This window comes from Bufo bufo, chromosome 9 (assembly GCF_905171765.1).
Source record: "Bufo bufo chromosome 9, aBufBuf1.1, whole genome shotgun sequence".
NCBI lineage: Eukaryota > Metazoa > Chordata > Amphibia > Anura > Bufonidae > Bufo > Bufo bufo.
This window is the reverse complement of record NC_053397.1, coordinates 216,994,339-217,011,389: the sequence shown is the minus strand read 5'-3', so window position 1 is coordinate 217,011,389 and position 17,051 is coordinate 216,994,339. Positions and strand designations below refer to the sequence as shown.

General features: G+C 41.9%; 1 protein-coding gene and 1 long non-coding RNA gene across 3 annotated transcripts in view; one reads left to right on the top strand and one right to left on the bottom strand.

Moving 5' to 3' along the window:
• PDE4B (phosphodiesterase 4B) overlaps positions 1-17,051 on the top strand; it is a 269,408-nt gene that overhangs the window by 85,182 nt on the left and 167,175 nt on the right. The window contains exon 1 of one of the 2 annotated variants that reach the window (XM_040408436.1): positions 10,336-10,706. The exons of the other annotated variant lie outside the window; for it this stretch is intronic. Coding sequence (XP_040264370.1) covers positions 10,660-10,706 — 47 coding nt within the window. The 5' untranslated portion in view covers positions 10,336-10,659. Of the gene's footprint in view, positions 1-10,335; positions 10,707-17,051 lie in introns of those variants that run through there. 2 annotated transcript variants of the gene reach the window in all.
• LOC120979590 lies at positions 2,898-11,902 on the bottom strand. The gene is made up of 3 exons (XR_005774328.1): positions 11,783-11,902; positions 4,142-4,211; positions 2,898-4,047 (listed from the first exon to the last, which is right to left on the bottom strand). It is a non-coding gene; the product is annotated as an uncharacterized LOC120979590 (long non-coding RNA).

The window sequence follows — 17,051 nt, the reverse complement described above, 5'->3', positions numbered from 1 at the left end:
ATCAAAATAAATATGATTCCATCATTTTCTTATTACCCACATAATACTACCCAGTAGACCATGGTTATAAGGTCTCCAGTAAAATGCTAAGACACATAGTTGATCGTGCTCCATTTACTCCGTGCAGCGTTTCCATTCCAGGGAACTCTTTGAATCATGATATACATTTTGTAGACAGAAGGCATCTAGAATGAGAACATACTGTACACGTAGCATGTGATTCAGATGTTTGTATTGTATCTCATGGGGTTGGAATCAGATCTGCTGGGTGCTTTACATACTTTCCATCATGAACCACCTCCCATCCCCCTACTTCCTCTTTTAAGTTTTTGGACTGTAGAAAAATTCTGGTCTTTAGTAATGATGAAAATTTTAAGGAAACAGCTGCATTTGACATAGTGAAGACTTGTGACGAGAGTGGGCCCGCACCATTATGAACATTTTGGAAGGGCACCACCATCCAACTAAAATGGACATCATAGAAGGGCACCACCTTCTCCTTCCAAACAACATGAACATCTTAGTAGGGCACCACCATCTCCATTTAAACAGCATAAAGATCCTGGGGGGGCACCACCAGGTCTTTCTAATGAACATCCTACGAGGGCACCACCATCTCCATCTAACCAACATAAACATGATAGGAGAGCACCACCTTCTCTTTCTAAACAACAAGAACATCTTCTTAGTATGGCACCACTATCTACATCTAAACAATATAAACATCCTACTAGGGCACCACCATCTCTATCGAAACAACATGAACATCTTTGTAGGGCACCACCATCTCCATCTAACCAACATAAACATGATAGGAGAGCACCACCTTCTCTGTCTTAACAACAAAAACATCTTAGTAGGGCACTACTATCTCAATCTTAACAATATAAACATCCTACGAGGGCACCACCATCTCCATCTACACAACATGAACATCTTGGGAGGGCACCACCTTCTCCATCCAAACAACGTGAACATCTTGGGAGGGCATTGACATCTCCATCTAAACAATATAAACATCCTGGGGGACACCATCACCTCCATCCAGACAAGATAAACTTCCCAGGTGAACACAACTATCTCCAACCAAATAAAGTTAACATCCTGGGATGCCACCACCATATACCAGAATATAAAATGAAAATTCTGGAAGGCCATAACCATCTACAGTCTTATAACATGAGCACCCCCAGAACAATACAGTACCATCATCTCCAGCTGAATAACACAAACATCCTGAGAGAGCGCCATCATCCTCAACCAAATATCTTTCAGGGAGGACACAGCCATATACAGGGAGTGCAGAATTATTAGGCAAGTTGTATTTTTGAGGATTAATTTTATTATTGAACAACAACCATGTTCTCAATGAACCCAAAAAACTCATTAATATCAAAGCTGAATATTTTTGGAAGTAGTTTTTAGTTTGTTTTTAGTTTTAGCTATTTTAGGGGGATATCTGTGTGTGCAGGTGACTATTACTGTGCATAATTATTAGGCAACTTAACAAAAAACAAATATATACCCATTTCAATTATTTATTTTTACCAGTGAAACCAATATAACATCTCAACATTCACAAATATACATTTCTGACATTCAAAAACAAAACAAAAACAAATCAGTGACCAATATAGCCACCTTTCTTTGCAAGGACACTCAAAAGCCTGCCATCCATGGATTCTGTCAGTGTTTTGATCTGTTCACCATCAACATTGCGTGCAGCAGCAACCACAGCCTCCCAGACACTGTTCAGAGAGGTGTACTGTTTTCCCTCCTTGTAAATCTCACATTTGATGATGGACCACAGGTTCTCAATGGGGTTCAGATCAGGTGAACAAGGAGGCCATGTCATTAGATTTTCTTCTTTTATACCCTTTCTTGCCAGCCACGCTGTGGAGTACTTGGACGCGTGTGATGGAGCATTGTCCTGCATGAAAATCATGTTTTTCTTGAAGGATGCAGACTTCTTCCTGTACCACTGCTTGAAGAAGGTGTCTTCCAGAAACTGGCAGTAGGACTGGGAGTTGAGCTTGACTCCATCCTCAACCCGAAAAGGCCCCACAAGCTCATCTTTGATGATACCAGCCCAAACCAGTACTCCTCCTCCACCTTGCTGGCGTCTGAGTCGGACTGGAGCTCTCTGCCCTTTACCAATCCAGCCACGGGCCCATCCATCTGGCCCATCAAAACTCACTCTCATTTCATCAGTCCATAAAACCTTAGAAAAATCAGTCTTGAGATATTTCTTGGCCCAGTCTTGACGTTTCAGCTTGTGTGTCTTGTTCAGTAGTGGTCGTCTTTCAGCCTTTCTTACCTTGGCCATGTCTCTGAGTATTGCACACCTTGTGCTTTTGGGCACTCCAGTGATGTTGCAGCTCTGAAATATGGCCAAACTGGTGGCAAGTGGCATCTTGGCAGCTGCACGCTTGACTTTTCTCAGTTCATGGGCAGTTATTTGCGCCTTGGTTTTTCCACACGCTTCTTGCGACCCTGTTGACTATTTTGAATGAAACGCTTGATTGTTCGATGATCACGCTTCAGAAGCTTTGCAATTTTAAGAGTGCTGCATCCCTCTGCAAGATATCTCACAAGTCCTTCTTTTGACCCATTTTGCCAAAGGAAAGGAAGTTGCCTAATAATTATGCACACCTGATATAGGGTGTTGATGTCATTAGACCACACCCCTTCTCATTACAGAGATGCACATCACCTAATATGCTTAATTGGTAGTAGGCTTTCGAGCCTATACAGCTTGGAGTAAGACAACATGCATAAAGAGGATGATGTGGTCAAAATACTCATTTGCCTAATAATTCTGCACGCAGTGTACAACCATATTACATGGACTTCCAGGGAGGGCAAGCCACACTACCATGTACAGTACAACAAAATAAAATGAACTTCCATTGAGTGAACCATCATCATCTACAACCGTAAAATATGTACTTCCATGGAGAGTACTACCATCTACAACCATATCACATGGACTTCTAGTAAGGGTATCATCATCTACAACCATATAAAATTAACTTCCTGGGAGGGCACAATCATCTACAACCATATTACATGGACTTTCAGGGATGGCACCATCATCTACAACCATATAACATGGTCTTCCAGGGAGAGCACCATCATCTACAACCATATAACATGGACTTCCAGGGAGAGGCACCAGCATCTCACACCTTTATATGCCTTTTATAAGATAGCCTTTATTTATACATTTATAGTCTTTCCTTACTGTAGCTCACCTCTAACATGGTCCTTCTTCTCAGATAAAGGTCTCCTACACATGACTGTATTAAGGATCCATGTTATGTGGGCATGTAATATTGCCAATATAGAAATCTATGGGCCTATATTGTTACCCCTGTTTGTGTCCACTTTCATTGTGGCAAGCACGAATGCATACTATATTAGCAATGCAGAATATGTCTAACAAAGGTACCATATGTGCAGTTACCATATAGCGTCACCTTCTTCCATAACACGCCACTTACAGGTCACTGTGTCAACCAGATGGTTTGCTCCCTCAGACTTCCATAGCTATAAGGCAGGTCAGTGTAAGACAAGTAATTACGGCATACCTAACATGCACTGTGTGGCGACACATTGTACAAGTGTCTTTTCTGTTTCCTGTATTATTCTAGTCTAAATTGGTGTCTTTTGCAGAGATGTAAATAGAACCAGTATTAAATGCCGTATTTTTAGTGTCACGGGGAATGAAAACCAGTTATTATGTCACGGAGCAGTATGATGTATATTGTTCTCAGAGCTGCAAACTACATGCTAAAGAAAAGCCTGCCGTGAGGGATCTTTAACTTATTACAGCGGTTAACCCTCCCACCGCCAACTGTACCACGCAAAGCAGTATTTCTGCGCTCCAGAGCTGAACTCAAGGAGACGATTCTTGGTAACATCATCTTGGAAAGAGAACGACGTTCAGCACTTTTATGAGAAGGATCCTCCTGTGTTGCTGCAGTGCACACTAAACTGTTACCTGGAAGGGTGTGTAGACTTTTGCAACTGTTTATCGCTCCAATGCTAAACAATAAAAAAAAAAATCGACAATTTTGACAACCAGTTTTGATTTTAAAGCTACTGTTTTTGTGTATATGCAGACCCATGGTTCTCCTACCTGTGCGGGTTCCTGCCATGGCGCTCCAATAGACATGCTTGTTTGGCTCAGTCAAATGGACATCTTATTTCTATAGATAGAAGATAAACAGTTGTAACAAATCTGGCGCTGGTGATATTCTCATCTTAGACATTTATGAATGACATATCCGCAGTATATACTATAAAAGACTGAAGATGGGGTCCCGCCTCTGGTACTCACAACCATCTCTAGGACACGGGTCCCTCAAACCACCCCCCACCCCATCCTGACTAGTGCCGTGTCTACTATAAATGTCTACAGTGAGAATACCCAAGGCTGGCCATACACATTACCTATGCTTGTCAGGCCGACAGTTGTATCTCCCGACCCCCCACAAGCATGCACACTCGGCTCAGCCAGCAGAGCATGCACGTGCACTGAACAGCGAGATGACTAAGCACTGTCAGACTCCTTTGGCAGTAGCTTATCTTTCGAGATAAAAAAGGGTCAGGCATGTTGAAATCCAATATCCTGATCCTTCTCTCCCCCAACATCTTCCATCAGGAGGCTTCCGTACACATCAGAAGGTTGGCCTGTGCCATCAATACATTTAATGTATGCGGCGGGCCAGCTTAGGGTTTAAAATCCAACCTGTAACTTACAGTATTTGTTCCTGTGACCCCATGACAACACTCCCTGTAATTTTTTGACAGTTCACTTATCCTAGGGACATTGTGTGAATGCAAATTACTGTCTACATCGATGCCCAAGTCGTAAATACCTTTAAAATGGTTCATTATGATGTGGACATCAATGCTAATTGTGATTTGTGTCCAATGTCCACATGACTCTCAACTGCCGAAGCACAGAGCGTAAAGGGTTGTCATGGGGAAATGGAGGTAGTACATGTTAAAGTGCAGTAAAAGAAGCTGATATTCATGATGGACAGGTTGCCTATCTGTGCTGTACAGTAACCTTTAATTAAAAATTTAGAGCAATATGGTCCCACCCACCCAATGACATCATCAGCTTTATCACGGTCTATTAATGAATTGACAGAAGGGTGATGTCATAAGGCTGATACTATCATCTGTACATATGAGATGGTCGCTGATAGTACAGTGTAAAGCTTATATAGCCCTCCCTGCTGAGGTGACTGGTTTACTTTCTAGGCGTTGTCTGTCCTTTCACCTAGTTTCGTCACCATGTCTCCTTCATTCTTTATACGTTGCCTCCCCTTTACACATTACACCTCTATGACCATTGACGTAACCTGAAGTCCATGTAAATGTCTATACTATACTTGTCTGCTCTCCCAGATTGTCCAGGAGTCTCTGAAAACGGAGAGGTGCCCCTGTCACCCAGCAGAGCAGGCAAAGGCTTCAGACACCTGCCACTAGAGGGAGTCATGGATCTGTCTTAATAGTTCTCCAGTTAACTTACATGTGTACGTACTGAGCTCCCCCTAGTGGTGGCTACAGACAGACAGAATTTCATCATTTGATTCCGTGAAGGGACAACTGTGCTGGCTCTGTTGTTTATTAAGGAGCACTTCTAGCGCCATTGTTTAGGGGGTGCATCTGATGCTGTTTATTTCATTATCTCTTATTCTTAAAATTAGACATGTACACTCTATACTGAATACCTGGAAAACATGGAGAAAGTTATGTTCCTCATGATGACTTGCCATGCCACCATTGTCTCCCTCTCGCTCTTCTTCATACCACCTCACGCTCTCTCACTGCTCTATGGCATTTGTATCACTATGATTTCTCAGATTTTCTATGCCACCTGTCTCTTTGTACTATGTTATTTATCCTTTGTTTCTCTTTCCCATTCCTGTATTTTATATTAGTCTATACCATCCTTGTATATTATTATGTTCTTCCTAAAGGAAATGTATTCTCCAGGTTTACTTTTGCCAATCAACACCAGACCATTCATCTCTCATATTCTTTTTGTAATCTGTTTTTATTTCTTAAAACATATATTTAACATGGCAACTGGATTTAGACTACAGGTCATTTCCTCACAGCCGGTCTTGCTTGCTCATGTATCTTCATCTATCTCTGGATCATGTCTCTTTCTGCCCCCATCTCTCTCTATCTTTGGTTCCTGTCTATGTCTGTCCCCCATCTCGCTCTATCTCTGGCTCATGTCTCTTTTTGCCCCCATCTCTCTCTATCTTTGGCTCATATCTCTTTTTGCCCCCATCTCTCTTTATCTTTGGCTCGTGTCTCTTTCTGCCCCCATCTCTCTCTATCTTTGGTTCCTGTCTATGTCTGTCCCCCATCTCTCTCTATCTTTGGCTCATGTCTCTTTCTGCCCCCATCTCTCTCTATCTTTGGCTCATGTCTCTTTTTGCCCCCATCTCTCTTTATCTTTGGCTCATGTCTCTTTCTGCCCCTATCTCTCTTTCTCTCTGGTTTGTGTCTCTTTTTGCCCCCATCTCTCCCTATGTCTGGCTCATGTCTCTCCCCCCCCCCCCCCTATCTTTGGCTCATGTCTCTTTCTGCCCCATCTCTCTCTATCTTTGTCTCGTGTTTCTTTCTGCCCCCATCTCTCTTTATCTCTGGTTCGTGTCTCTTTTTGCCCCCATCTCTCTCTATCTTTGTCTCGTGTCTCATTCTGCCCCCATCTCTCTATCTCTGGTTTGTGTCTCTTTTTGCCCCCATCTCTCCCTATGTCTGGCTCATGTCTCTTTTTCCCCCCTATCTCTCCCTATCTTTGGCTCATGTCTCTTTCTGCCCCATCTCTCTCTATCTTTGGCTCATGTCTCTTTCTGTTCTGCCCATCTCTCGCTCTGTTTGGCTCATATGTATCTCTTTCTGCCCTCTTCCCCCATTTCTCTCTGGCTCATGCCTCTCTTCCTTTCGTGTTCCTCTCATCTCTCATGGACAGCGCTAATCTTGTCCATAGGTTGCGTCTAGAGTTGCAGCTCAACCTTATTCATATGAGTGGGGCCAAGCAATACCACAGTCCGGTGGTGCCCTAGGCAGCTGCCTTATCTTCATATCCCTCATGGTGGCACCAGGGGAGTGAAATGCCTTGTAAGAGAGTCTAAATACAATGTGCAGATTACCTCCTATCAGATGAATGTACACATCCCAAGATGCAAATCACCGGAGCAGCTCTGAAGGAAGCAGAATAGTAAATAATACAGTAGACGTCATTAAGATATAACTTTTATATATCTGTAGGGCCCACACAGGTAAGTAGCACCATTCCTTTGACTACCTACCAGTGCTGGTCTCTCTTCTTTTTGAGTCTTGCTTACTACTTAGTATTCGCGCTTAGTATTTGCCTACTTTGTATCTTTACAATACTATAACAGGATGAAAATCTGTAACCAAAATCTCATATCGCAGCATCTTATTAACTCTTAGGGCTCATTCACACGACCGTATCTGATTTTGCGGACCCCAAATTGCAGATTCGCCAAACACAGATACCGGCAGTGTGCCTTTCACATTTTACCGAACTGAACATCCTTCTTCATGATAGAAATGCCCATTCTTGTCCGCAAATATGGGCAAGACTAGGACATGTTCTTTTTTGTGAGGCCACGGAAAATTGCGGAATGGATGCAGAAAGAAATATACGGCCGTATGAATGAGCCCTTCCATGTATGAAGCAAAGAGGAGAAAGTAGTTCTATTCTTGTACATAGGAGCAGTATTATAGTAGTTATATTCTTGTACATAGGAGCAGTATTATAGTAGTTATATTCTTGTACATAGGAGCAGTATTATAGTAGTTATATTCTTGTACATAGGAGACAGTATTATAGTAGTTATATTCTTCTACATAGAGAGCAGTATTATAGTAGTTATATTCTTGTACATAGGAGCAGTATTATAGTAGTTATATTCTTGTACATAGGAGCAGTATTATAGTAGTTATATTCTTGTACATAGGAGGCAGTATTATAGTAGTTATATTCTTGTACATAGGAGCAGTATTATAGTAGTTATATTCTTGTACATAGGAGGCAGCATTATAGTAGTTATATTCTTGTACATAGGAGCAGTATTATAGTAGTTATATTCTTGTACATAGGAGGCAGTATTATAGCAGTTATATTCTTATACATAGGAGGCAGTATTATAGTAGTTATATTCTTGTACATAGGAGGCAGTATTATAGTAGTTATATTCTTGTACATAGGAGGCAGCATTATAGTAGTTATATTCTTGTACATAGGAGCAGTATTATAGTAGTTATATTCCTGTACATAGGAGGCAGTATTATGGTAGTTCTATTCTTGTACATAGGAGCAGTATTATAGTAGTTATATTCTTGTACATAGGAGGCAGTATTATAGTAGTTTTATTCTTGTACATAGGAGCAGTATTATAGTAGTTATATTCTTGTACATAGGAGCAGTATTAAAGTAGTTATATTCTTGTACATAGGAGCAGTATTATAGTAGTTATATTCTTGTACATAGGAGGCAGTATTATAGTAGTTATATTCTTGTACATAGGAGCAGTATTATAGTAGTTATATTCTTGTATATAGGAGGCAGTATTATAGTAGTTATATTCTTGTACATAGGAGCAGTATTATAGTAGTTATATTCTTGTACATAGGAGGCAGCATTATAGTAGTTATATTCTTGTACATAGGAGCAGTATTATAGTAGTTATATTCTTGTACATAGGAGGCAGTATTATAGTAGTTATATTCTTGTACATAGGAGCAGTATTATAGTAGTTATATTCTTGTACATAGGAGCAGTATTATAGTAGTTATATTCTTGTACATAGGAGCAGTATTATAGTAGTTATATTCTTGTACATATGAGGCAGTATTATAGTAGTTATATTCTTGTACATATGAGGCAGTATTACAGTAGTTATATTCTTGTACATAGGAGGCAGCATTATAGTAGTTATATTCTTGTACATAGGAGCAGTATTATAGTAGTTATATTCTTGTACATAGGAGGCAGTATTATAGTAGTTATATTCTTGTACATAGGAGCAGTATTATAGTAGTTATATTCCTGTACATAGTAGCAGTATTATAGTAGTTATATTCTTGTACATAGGAGCAGTATTATAGTAGTTATATTCTTGTATATAGGAGCAGTATTATAGTAGTTATATTCTTGTACATAGCAGGCAGTATTATAGTAGTTACATTCTTGTACATAGGAGGCAGTATTATAGTAGTTATATTCTTGTACATAAGAGCAGTATTATAGTAGTTATATTCTTGTACATAGGAGGCAGTATTATAATAGTTATATTCCTGTACATAGGAGCAGTATTATAGTAGTTATATTCTTGTACATAGGAGCAGTATTATAGTAGTTACATTCTTGTACATAGGAGGCAGTATTATAATAGTTATATTCTTGTACATAGGAGCAGTATTATAGTAGTTATATTCTTGTACATAGGAGGCAGTATTATAGTAGTTATATTCTTGTACATAGGAGGCAGTATTATAGTAGTTATATTCTTGTACATAGGAGGCAGTATTATAGTAGTTATATTCTTGTACATAGGAGCAGTATTATAGTAGTTATATTCTTGTACATAGGAGGCAGTATTATAGTATTTATATTCTTGTACGTAGGAGGCAGTTTTATAGTAGTTATGTCCTTTCCTATAAGAAGTAGTATTATAGTCACTATATTCCTTATTATTACTACCTACTGCTATTTCTTAATGGCTGCACACTCTCCCTGGTCAACCAAGTCAGCTGCCTTGGAGTGACCTTGGATTCTGACCTCTCGTACAGCGCTATGGAATGAATGGCGCTTTTAATAATAATAAATAATAATAATAATCATTTCTTACTCGTTACCATGTTTTCTGCACCGGTCCCGGTAGTATAAATGGTCTTTAATAATACAAGGCAGTGAAAGGGTTACATAATGGCACTTAAAATGAAAGTCCTTTTGAAATGGCTAATCGCATTTCAGCAGATAGTTTTATGTTTGCTTTCACCGTGGCTTGTAGGCAGTGACGAGAGCTCGGGGAGTCCTTGGCGCTCAGTGCGGTTGTGCTATAGGTTTTCTCATTCAGGAAATTTGATCTCACGTGTTAGGTGTTCCTGCATTTTCATTCAATAGGTTAAATAATCTAGAACTAGTCAAACAGGACGTACGGCAGCTCCTGACATGATGCGGAGTGAAGAAATGAAATTTTACTTCACTAATCTTAGTCATGTGGACTTTGGCAGAGGACCTCAAAATATGTCTCGCTCTTTACTTTTAAGGCTTGTACCTGGAAAAAGAAACAAAGGCTTTATGTGAAAACAGAATCGGAATTCTTCTTTAAACTCCTTAGCCGGTCAACAGAAAAGGATTTTGTGCTGAACAGCTTAGAGACGGGACTCGGAAACCTTCTGTTGCAGCTGAGGGAGAACAGGACTTTTTGGCCGGCCGGCACCACTGTGCGCTTCATGGTCATCATCATCGGGGGACCTGAAGATTCAGTGCACAGGGTGGAGGGGCAGGACGTAGCGTGATCGCTACCCCTTGTAAGGAACTTCAGGTAGTAGCCAACAACGCGAATTCAGAGACTGTGTCGCAACGCGTTCGCCATGCTGACGGTTAAAGAGTTTCCAAGTCGGCGACACTCGTGGATATGGTATGCAATAATTCCTTCACTAGTAAAAAAGTTTGAGAGCACTTAAGCATACAGATGTAGCAGAGCTGAGATTGTTAGAAGGGAGTTAGGCTGCCAGTACTTTTACATAGGACTGCAGGTGATTTAACTGCACTAATGAAGCAATGCGGAGAGTTGATTGACAAATTCAGCACTGCTACATCTGTCATTGGAAATGGGAACAGAGTCAGGATTTACTTACGTTGTTGTGGACTATGAGCGCGCGTTTTACGGCTTTGGTAAGTTTTTGTTGTCTGGTTATGTTTTCACTGTATTTCATGCTGATCGGTTCTGCTGCATGTATGTCCGGTGAATATTGTGCGACTCGCACGTTTGCAGAAACACCGGCTTCTCAAATGATCGTGTGAAACACGCCATTGTGCCTGTAACAACAGATTAGACTGCAAGCTCTGCGGTGCAAGGTGGACTGAGTGGCAGTTAGGGCATAGAGACACAATGTATATGGCGAGTTTGTCATTGAACTATAGAAAACCACCACCTTGTGATGTTACAGTACATTATGCCATGTGACAAACTCAACTTTTCTGCATCTCGTGCTCTTGTGTGTGTGGCTGTCTACTATAACGATAGCAACGTACTAATAGATCGTTTTAAAGTTACATTTTAAGTGCAATATTGGAAATATGAGAAACCATATGGGTACGGCTACTTGACGGTTTGTCACGCAGCATTTCATATAATGTATGGGTACGGCTACACGGCGACATTTCATGTAATGTATTTCGGCGGTGTTGACACCTCTGGTTTAGATAACTTATTAGGGGTGTCCTAGAGTGGGGTCCCTAATCTGTCGTCCTGCTGTGAGGAAGACTCGCCATGATCAGGAATTACAGCATTTCCAGCAGCTCTTATCCCTGCTGTCTACATATAGGAAGGGGTCTGTCCTAGCCGGGCAACCCCTCTAATAACGTAAAGGGTCTTGTATGTTGATTTGCAAAAGTTATGATAGTGCATTAGGCTTTCGAGCACTTATGTAAGTTGAGTCAAGTGACAAACTGTGCTCTGCTACAACAAGTAATATTTTGTGGCTGTCATACCTTTTATATCAGCTGTCAATGCCGATTGTGCAATCTTCACAGTGGAGTCAGCTGATAGCATCCAGATGATCGGAGCTGATCCGCCGCCACCCCGCAGGCTCCAGGCCTCGCGTTAATCTGTCCACTGGTAACTTTATCAGTATAAAGCAGCTTCCTGCTGGCTCCCGCTGCTGACGTCATTGTCCTGGTAGTGACATCAGCGTAACCATAAAAATGTCCTTAGTCTGCATTTTTTTCGTCTTGCTGAGAACATCCAGCGACGTAGAATAGGACGTGTGGTTTTCGTCCGATATCACAGCTAGGAACAATTATTAACCCTTTATTATGTTCTGTATTATTATAAGTTATTATATTAGACAACTTCTTGGGGCTATTCCTGAGAAAGCTCAGCAACGACTAATACGGCTGGCGTTACATCCAACACATGGCTGTCAGAAGAGTCCAGCCCTGGCTAGTTGGGAACATTAGATGTATCACTGCCTAAGGCCTCATGCACACGACCGTTGTGTGTTTTGCGGTCCGCAAATCGTGGATGGCGTCCATGTGCGTTCCGCAATTTGCGAAACGGCATGGACAGCAATGGATATAACTGCCTGTTCTTGTCCGCAAAACAGTGGCGTCTCTAGCTTTCAAATTTTGGGGGGGGGGGGCACAATGGGGGCCAGGACAAAAGTAGGGGGGCAGCTATAACAACGATACATTTACACAAGTACGCTTAGAAATGCTGCGATACTTTACCCAATACCTAAAACCGCAACAGGGAAGAAAAGTCCTGCTGTCTGTGGTTTTAAAAAAATAAAATAAAATCACTCAGATTTCAACATGTCCTAGTTGCCTGTGGATGACACTTTTATAGGGAGGGGGATCTGTGGATGACACTGCTATGGGGGGGATCTGTGGATGACACATACCGTATATAGCATTTTATGCTATATGTGTCTTCCACAGATCCACCCCATGACAGTGTCATGCCCATTTCCCCCTCCATAACAGTATCATCCACAGATCTCCCTCCCTATAACAGTGTCATCCACAGATCCCCCTCTCTATAACAGTGTCATCCACAGATCCCCCTCCCTATAACAGTGTCATCCATATATATTACACTTGTGTATACCCTGCACATGTAAAAGCACTTATTATTGTATTTACATTTAGTCAGAGACTACTGGTTGTCTGCTCTTTACATGTGCATGTTTAATTTTGTGGTATTTCTTTTATAAAAATTAACTTTTATTATTTCTTTATTTAATAAATTGTGAAAACTAATATCTAACCTACTTAATTAAAACTCTCTGCAGTAGACCCTTTGTGTGCTATACTTCGCGTATATTTTTCTCTTATAGTAGCTAATATTGCAGTAGCAGCTGTTGCTAGACTGGCTGTCTATTTCGCTATCTGCTTGAACGTACACATTGTGTCTGCTGCAACTTCAGTAGCAGTGTAGTTGCTTACTATACTGCCTACTAGCTATTCAGTGTCTTTTGCTTGTGACACTTTGATAAAACATTGTCGCTCTTGTTGATAACTATTAATGGTAGCTATTCAATTGCTGCACTTGATGCCTGCTAACTGTCTACTTTCACTTATTCATTTAGTGCTTTAGTTCTGATGGCGGCGCAATCACTTACTAAGCTACCTACTAGCTACTCGGTAGCTTGCACACTAAAACTGGGTCTGCTGTAGCCTAAAATCCTAAACACTGCCCCCCGACATGTTTCGCCATATACATGGCGTCTTCAGGGGATCGGGCAGTCTGCCACAGATCCCCCTCTCTATAACAGTGTCATCCACAGATCCCCCTCCCTATAACAGTGTCATTCACAGATCTCCCTCCCCGCCGCTCACAGGAGTGTACATTTGACATTTCTAAACTGTAATCCATATCCTGCAGTAACTTTAAATCAGGATTAAGCGGCCGCTCATCTCTACTAGTACCTTAACCTTACACCACTCAGCTAGCTTCGGTAACAGGGCCAGGCTACAGCCTACAGGCACTGCCTGTTAGTTGTTACCAAGCAAGTGCTTATTTCTGCAGGTCAGAGGTTACGGATTACAGTTTAGAAGAAATGTACACTCCTGTGAGCGGTCCAGACCAGTGGCGGATCCAGAGACTGGTCTCGGGAGGGGCACTTCCAGATTATTTTCTGTCCGCCGCCACAGAACAAGGGTGCTTATAGAACAGACTACACAGTGTAGCGGTATACTGTATATTGTGTGGCACAGTGTAGAGGTATACTGTACATTGTGTGGCACAGTGTAGCGGTATACTGTACATTGTGTGGCACAGTGTAGAGGTATACTGTATATTGTGTGGCACAGTGTAGAGGTATACTGTACATTGTGTGGCACAGTGTAGAGGTATACTGTATATTGTGTGGCACAGTGTAGAGGTATACTGTACATTGTGTGGCACAGTGTAGCGGTATACTGTACATTGTGTGGCACAGTGTAGAGGTATACTGTATATTGTGTGGCACAGTGTAGAGTATACTGTACATTGTGTGGCACAGTGTAGAGGTATACTGTACATTGTGTGGCACAGTGTAGAGTATACTGTACATTGTGTGGCACAGTGTAGAGGTATACTGTACATTGTGTGGCACAGTGTAGAGGTATACTGTACATTGTGTGGCACAGTGTAGAGGTATACTGTATATTGTGTGGCACAGTGTAGAGGTATACTGTACATTGTGTGGCACAATGTAGAGGTATACTGTATATTGTGGGGCACTGTGTAGCGGTATACTGTACATTGTGTGGCACAGTGTAGAGGTATACTGTATATTGTGTGGCACAGTGTAGAGGTATACTGTATATTGTGTGGCACAGTGTAGCGGTATACTGTACATTGTGTGGCACAGTGTAGAGGTATACTGTATATTGTGTGGCACAGTGTAGAGGTATACTGTATATTGTGTGGCACAGTGTAGAGGTATACTGTATATTGTGTGGCACAGTGTAGCGGTATACTGTATATTGTGTGGCACAGTGTAGAGGTATACTGTACATTGTGTGGCACAGTGTAGAGGTATACTGTACATTGTGTGGCACAGTGTAGAGGTATACTGTATATTGTGTGGCACAGTGTAGAGGTATACTGTACATTGTGTGGCACAGTGTAGCGGTATACTGTATATTGTGTGGCACAGTGTAGAGGTATACTGTACATTGTGTGGCACAGTGTAGAGGTATACTGTATATTGTGTGGCACAGTGTAGAGGTATACTGTACATTGTGTGGCACAGTGTAGAGGTATACTGCATATTGTGTGGCACAGTGTAGAGGTATACTGTACATTGTGTGGCACAATGTAGAGGTATACTGTATATTGTGGGGCACTGTGTAGCGGTATACTGTACATTGTGTGGCACAGTGTAGCGGTATACTGTACATTGTGTGGCACAGTGTAGCGGTATACTGTATATTGTGTGGCACAGTGTAGAGGTATACTGTACATTGTGTGGCACAGTGTAGAGGTATACTGTACATTGTGTGGCACAGTGTAGCGGTATACTGTATATTGTGTGGCACAGTGTAGAGGTATACTGTATATTGTGTGACACAGTGTAGAGGTATACTGTATATTGTGGGGCACAGTGTAGAGGTATACTGTATATTGTGTGGCACAGTGTAGAGGTATACTGTACATTGTGTGGCACAGTGTAGAGGTATACTGTACATTGTGTGGCACAGTGTAGAGGTATACTGTATATTGTGTGACACAGTGTAGAGGTATACTGTATATTGTGGGGCACAGTGTAGAGGTATACTGTACATTGTGTGGCACAGTGTAGCGGTATACTGTACATTGTGTGGCACAGTGTAGAGGTATACTGTATATTGTGTGGCACAGTGTAGAGGTATACTGTATATTGTGTGGCACAGTGTAGAGGTATACTGTATATTGTGGGGCACAGTGTAGCGGTATACTGTACATTGTGTGGCACAGTGTAGCGGTATACTGTATATTGTGTGGCACAGTGTAGAGGTATACTGTACATTGTGTGGCACAGTGTAGAGGTATACTGTACATTGTGTGGCACAGTGTAGCGGTATACTGTATATTGTGTGGCACAGTGTAGAGGTATACTGTATATTGTGGGGCACAGTGTAGAGGTATACTGTATATTGTGGGGCACAGTGTAGAGGTATACTGTATATTGTGTGTCACAGTGTAGAGGTATACTGTACATTGTGTGGCACAGTGTAGAGGTATACTGTACATTGTGTGGCACAGTGTAGAGGTATACTGTATATTGTGTGACACAGTGTAGAGGTATACTGTATATTGTGGGGCACAGTGTAGAGGTATACTGTACATTGTGTGGCACAGTGTAGCGGTATACTGTACATTGTGTGGCACAGTGTAGATGTATACTGTATATTGTGTGGCACAGTGTAGAGGTATACTGTACATTCTGTGGCACAGTGTAGCGGTATACTGTATATTGTGTGGCACAGTGTAGAGGTATACTGTACATTGTGTGGCACAGTGTAGCGGTATACTGTATATTGTGGGGCACAGTGTAGAGGTATACAGTATATTGTGTGGCACAGTGTAGAGGTATACAGTATATTGTGGGGCACAGTGTAGAGGTATACTGTATATTGTGTGGCACAGTGTAGAGATATACTGTATATTGTCTGGCACAGTGTAGAGGTATGCTGTACATTGTGTGGCACAGTGTAGCGGTATATTGTGTGGCACAGTGTAGAGGTATACTGTACATTGTGTGGCACAGTGTAGTATGCTATATGTGTATAACATAAACATATTTCACATGAAAACTTACAATTACTTGGCTTGGCCCTTGGGGATCTCGGACGCCACTTCCACACTTTGGCCGGGGGCTCGGCGGAGCTGATGTTGTGTTTTATCCTAATGAGAAAGATTTCATAGTAAGGATTTGGAGAAGGGGCAGAGGGATAGCAGAGCATGGAGAGGCTGGTGCTGCTACTAGGGGGTCATACCATGGGGGAGTAATAAAGCCCACCATAATCCCCCCCCCCCCAGTAGAAATAATTCTCCTTAGGCCGAATGCACACGGCTGTGGTCCGTGGCCGAGAGTGGTCCGTGTTATGCCGGGCTGGATTCCTGTTCAGAGCAAGAGCGCACGGCGTCATTGGTTGCTATGACGCCGTGCGCTCCTGCTCTGAACAGGAATCCAGCCCGGCATAACACGGACCGCTCTGGGCCACGGACCACAGCCGTGTGCATTCGGCCTTATAATGTGACAATGCAAAAAATACCCGCTTGTAATGCCCC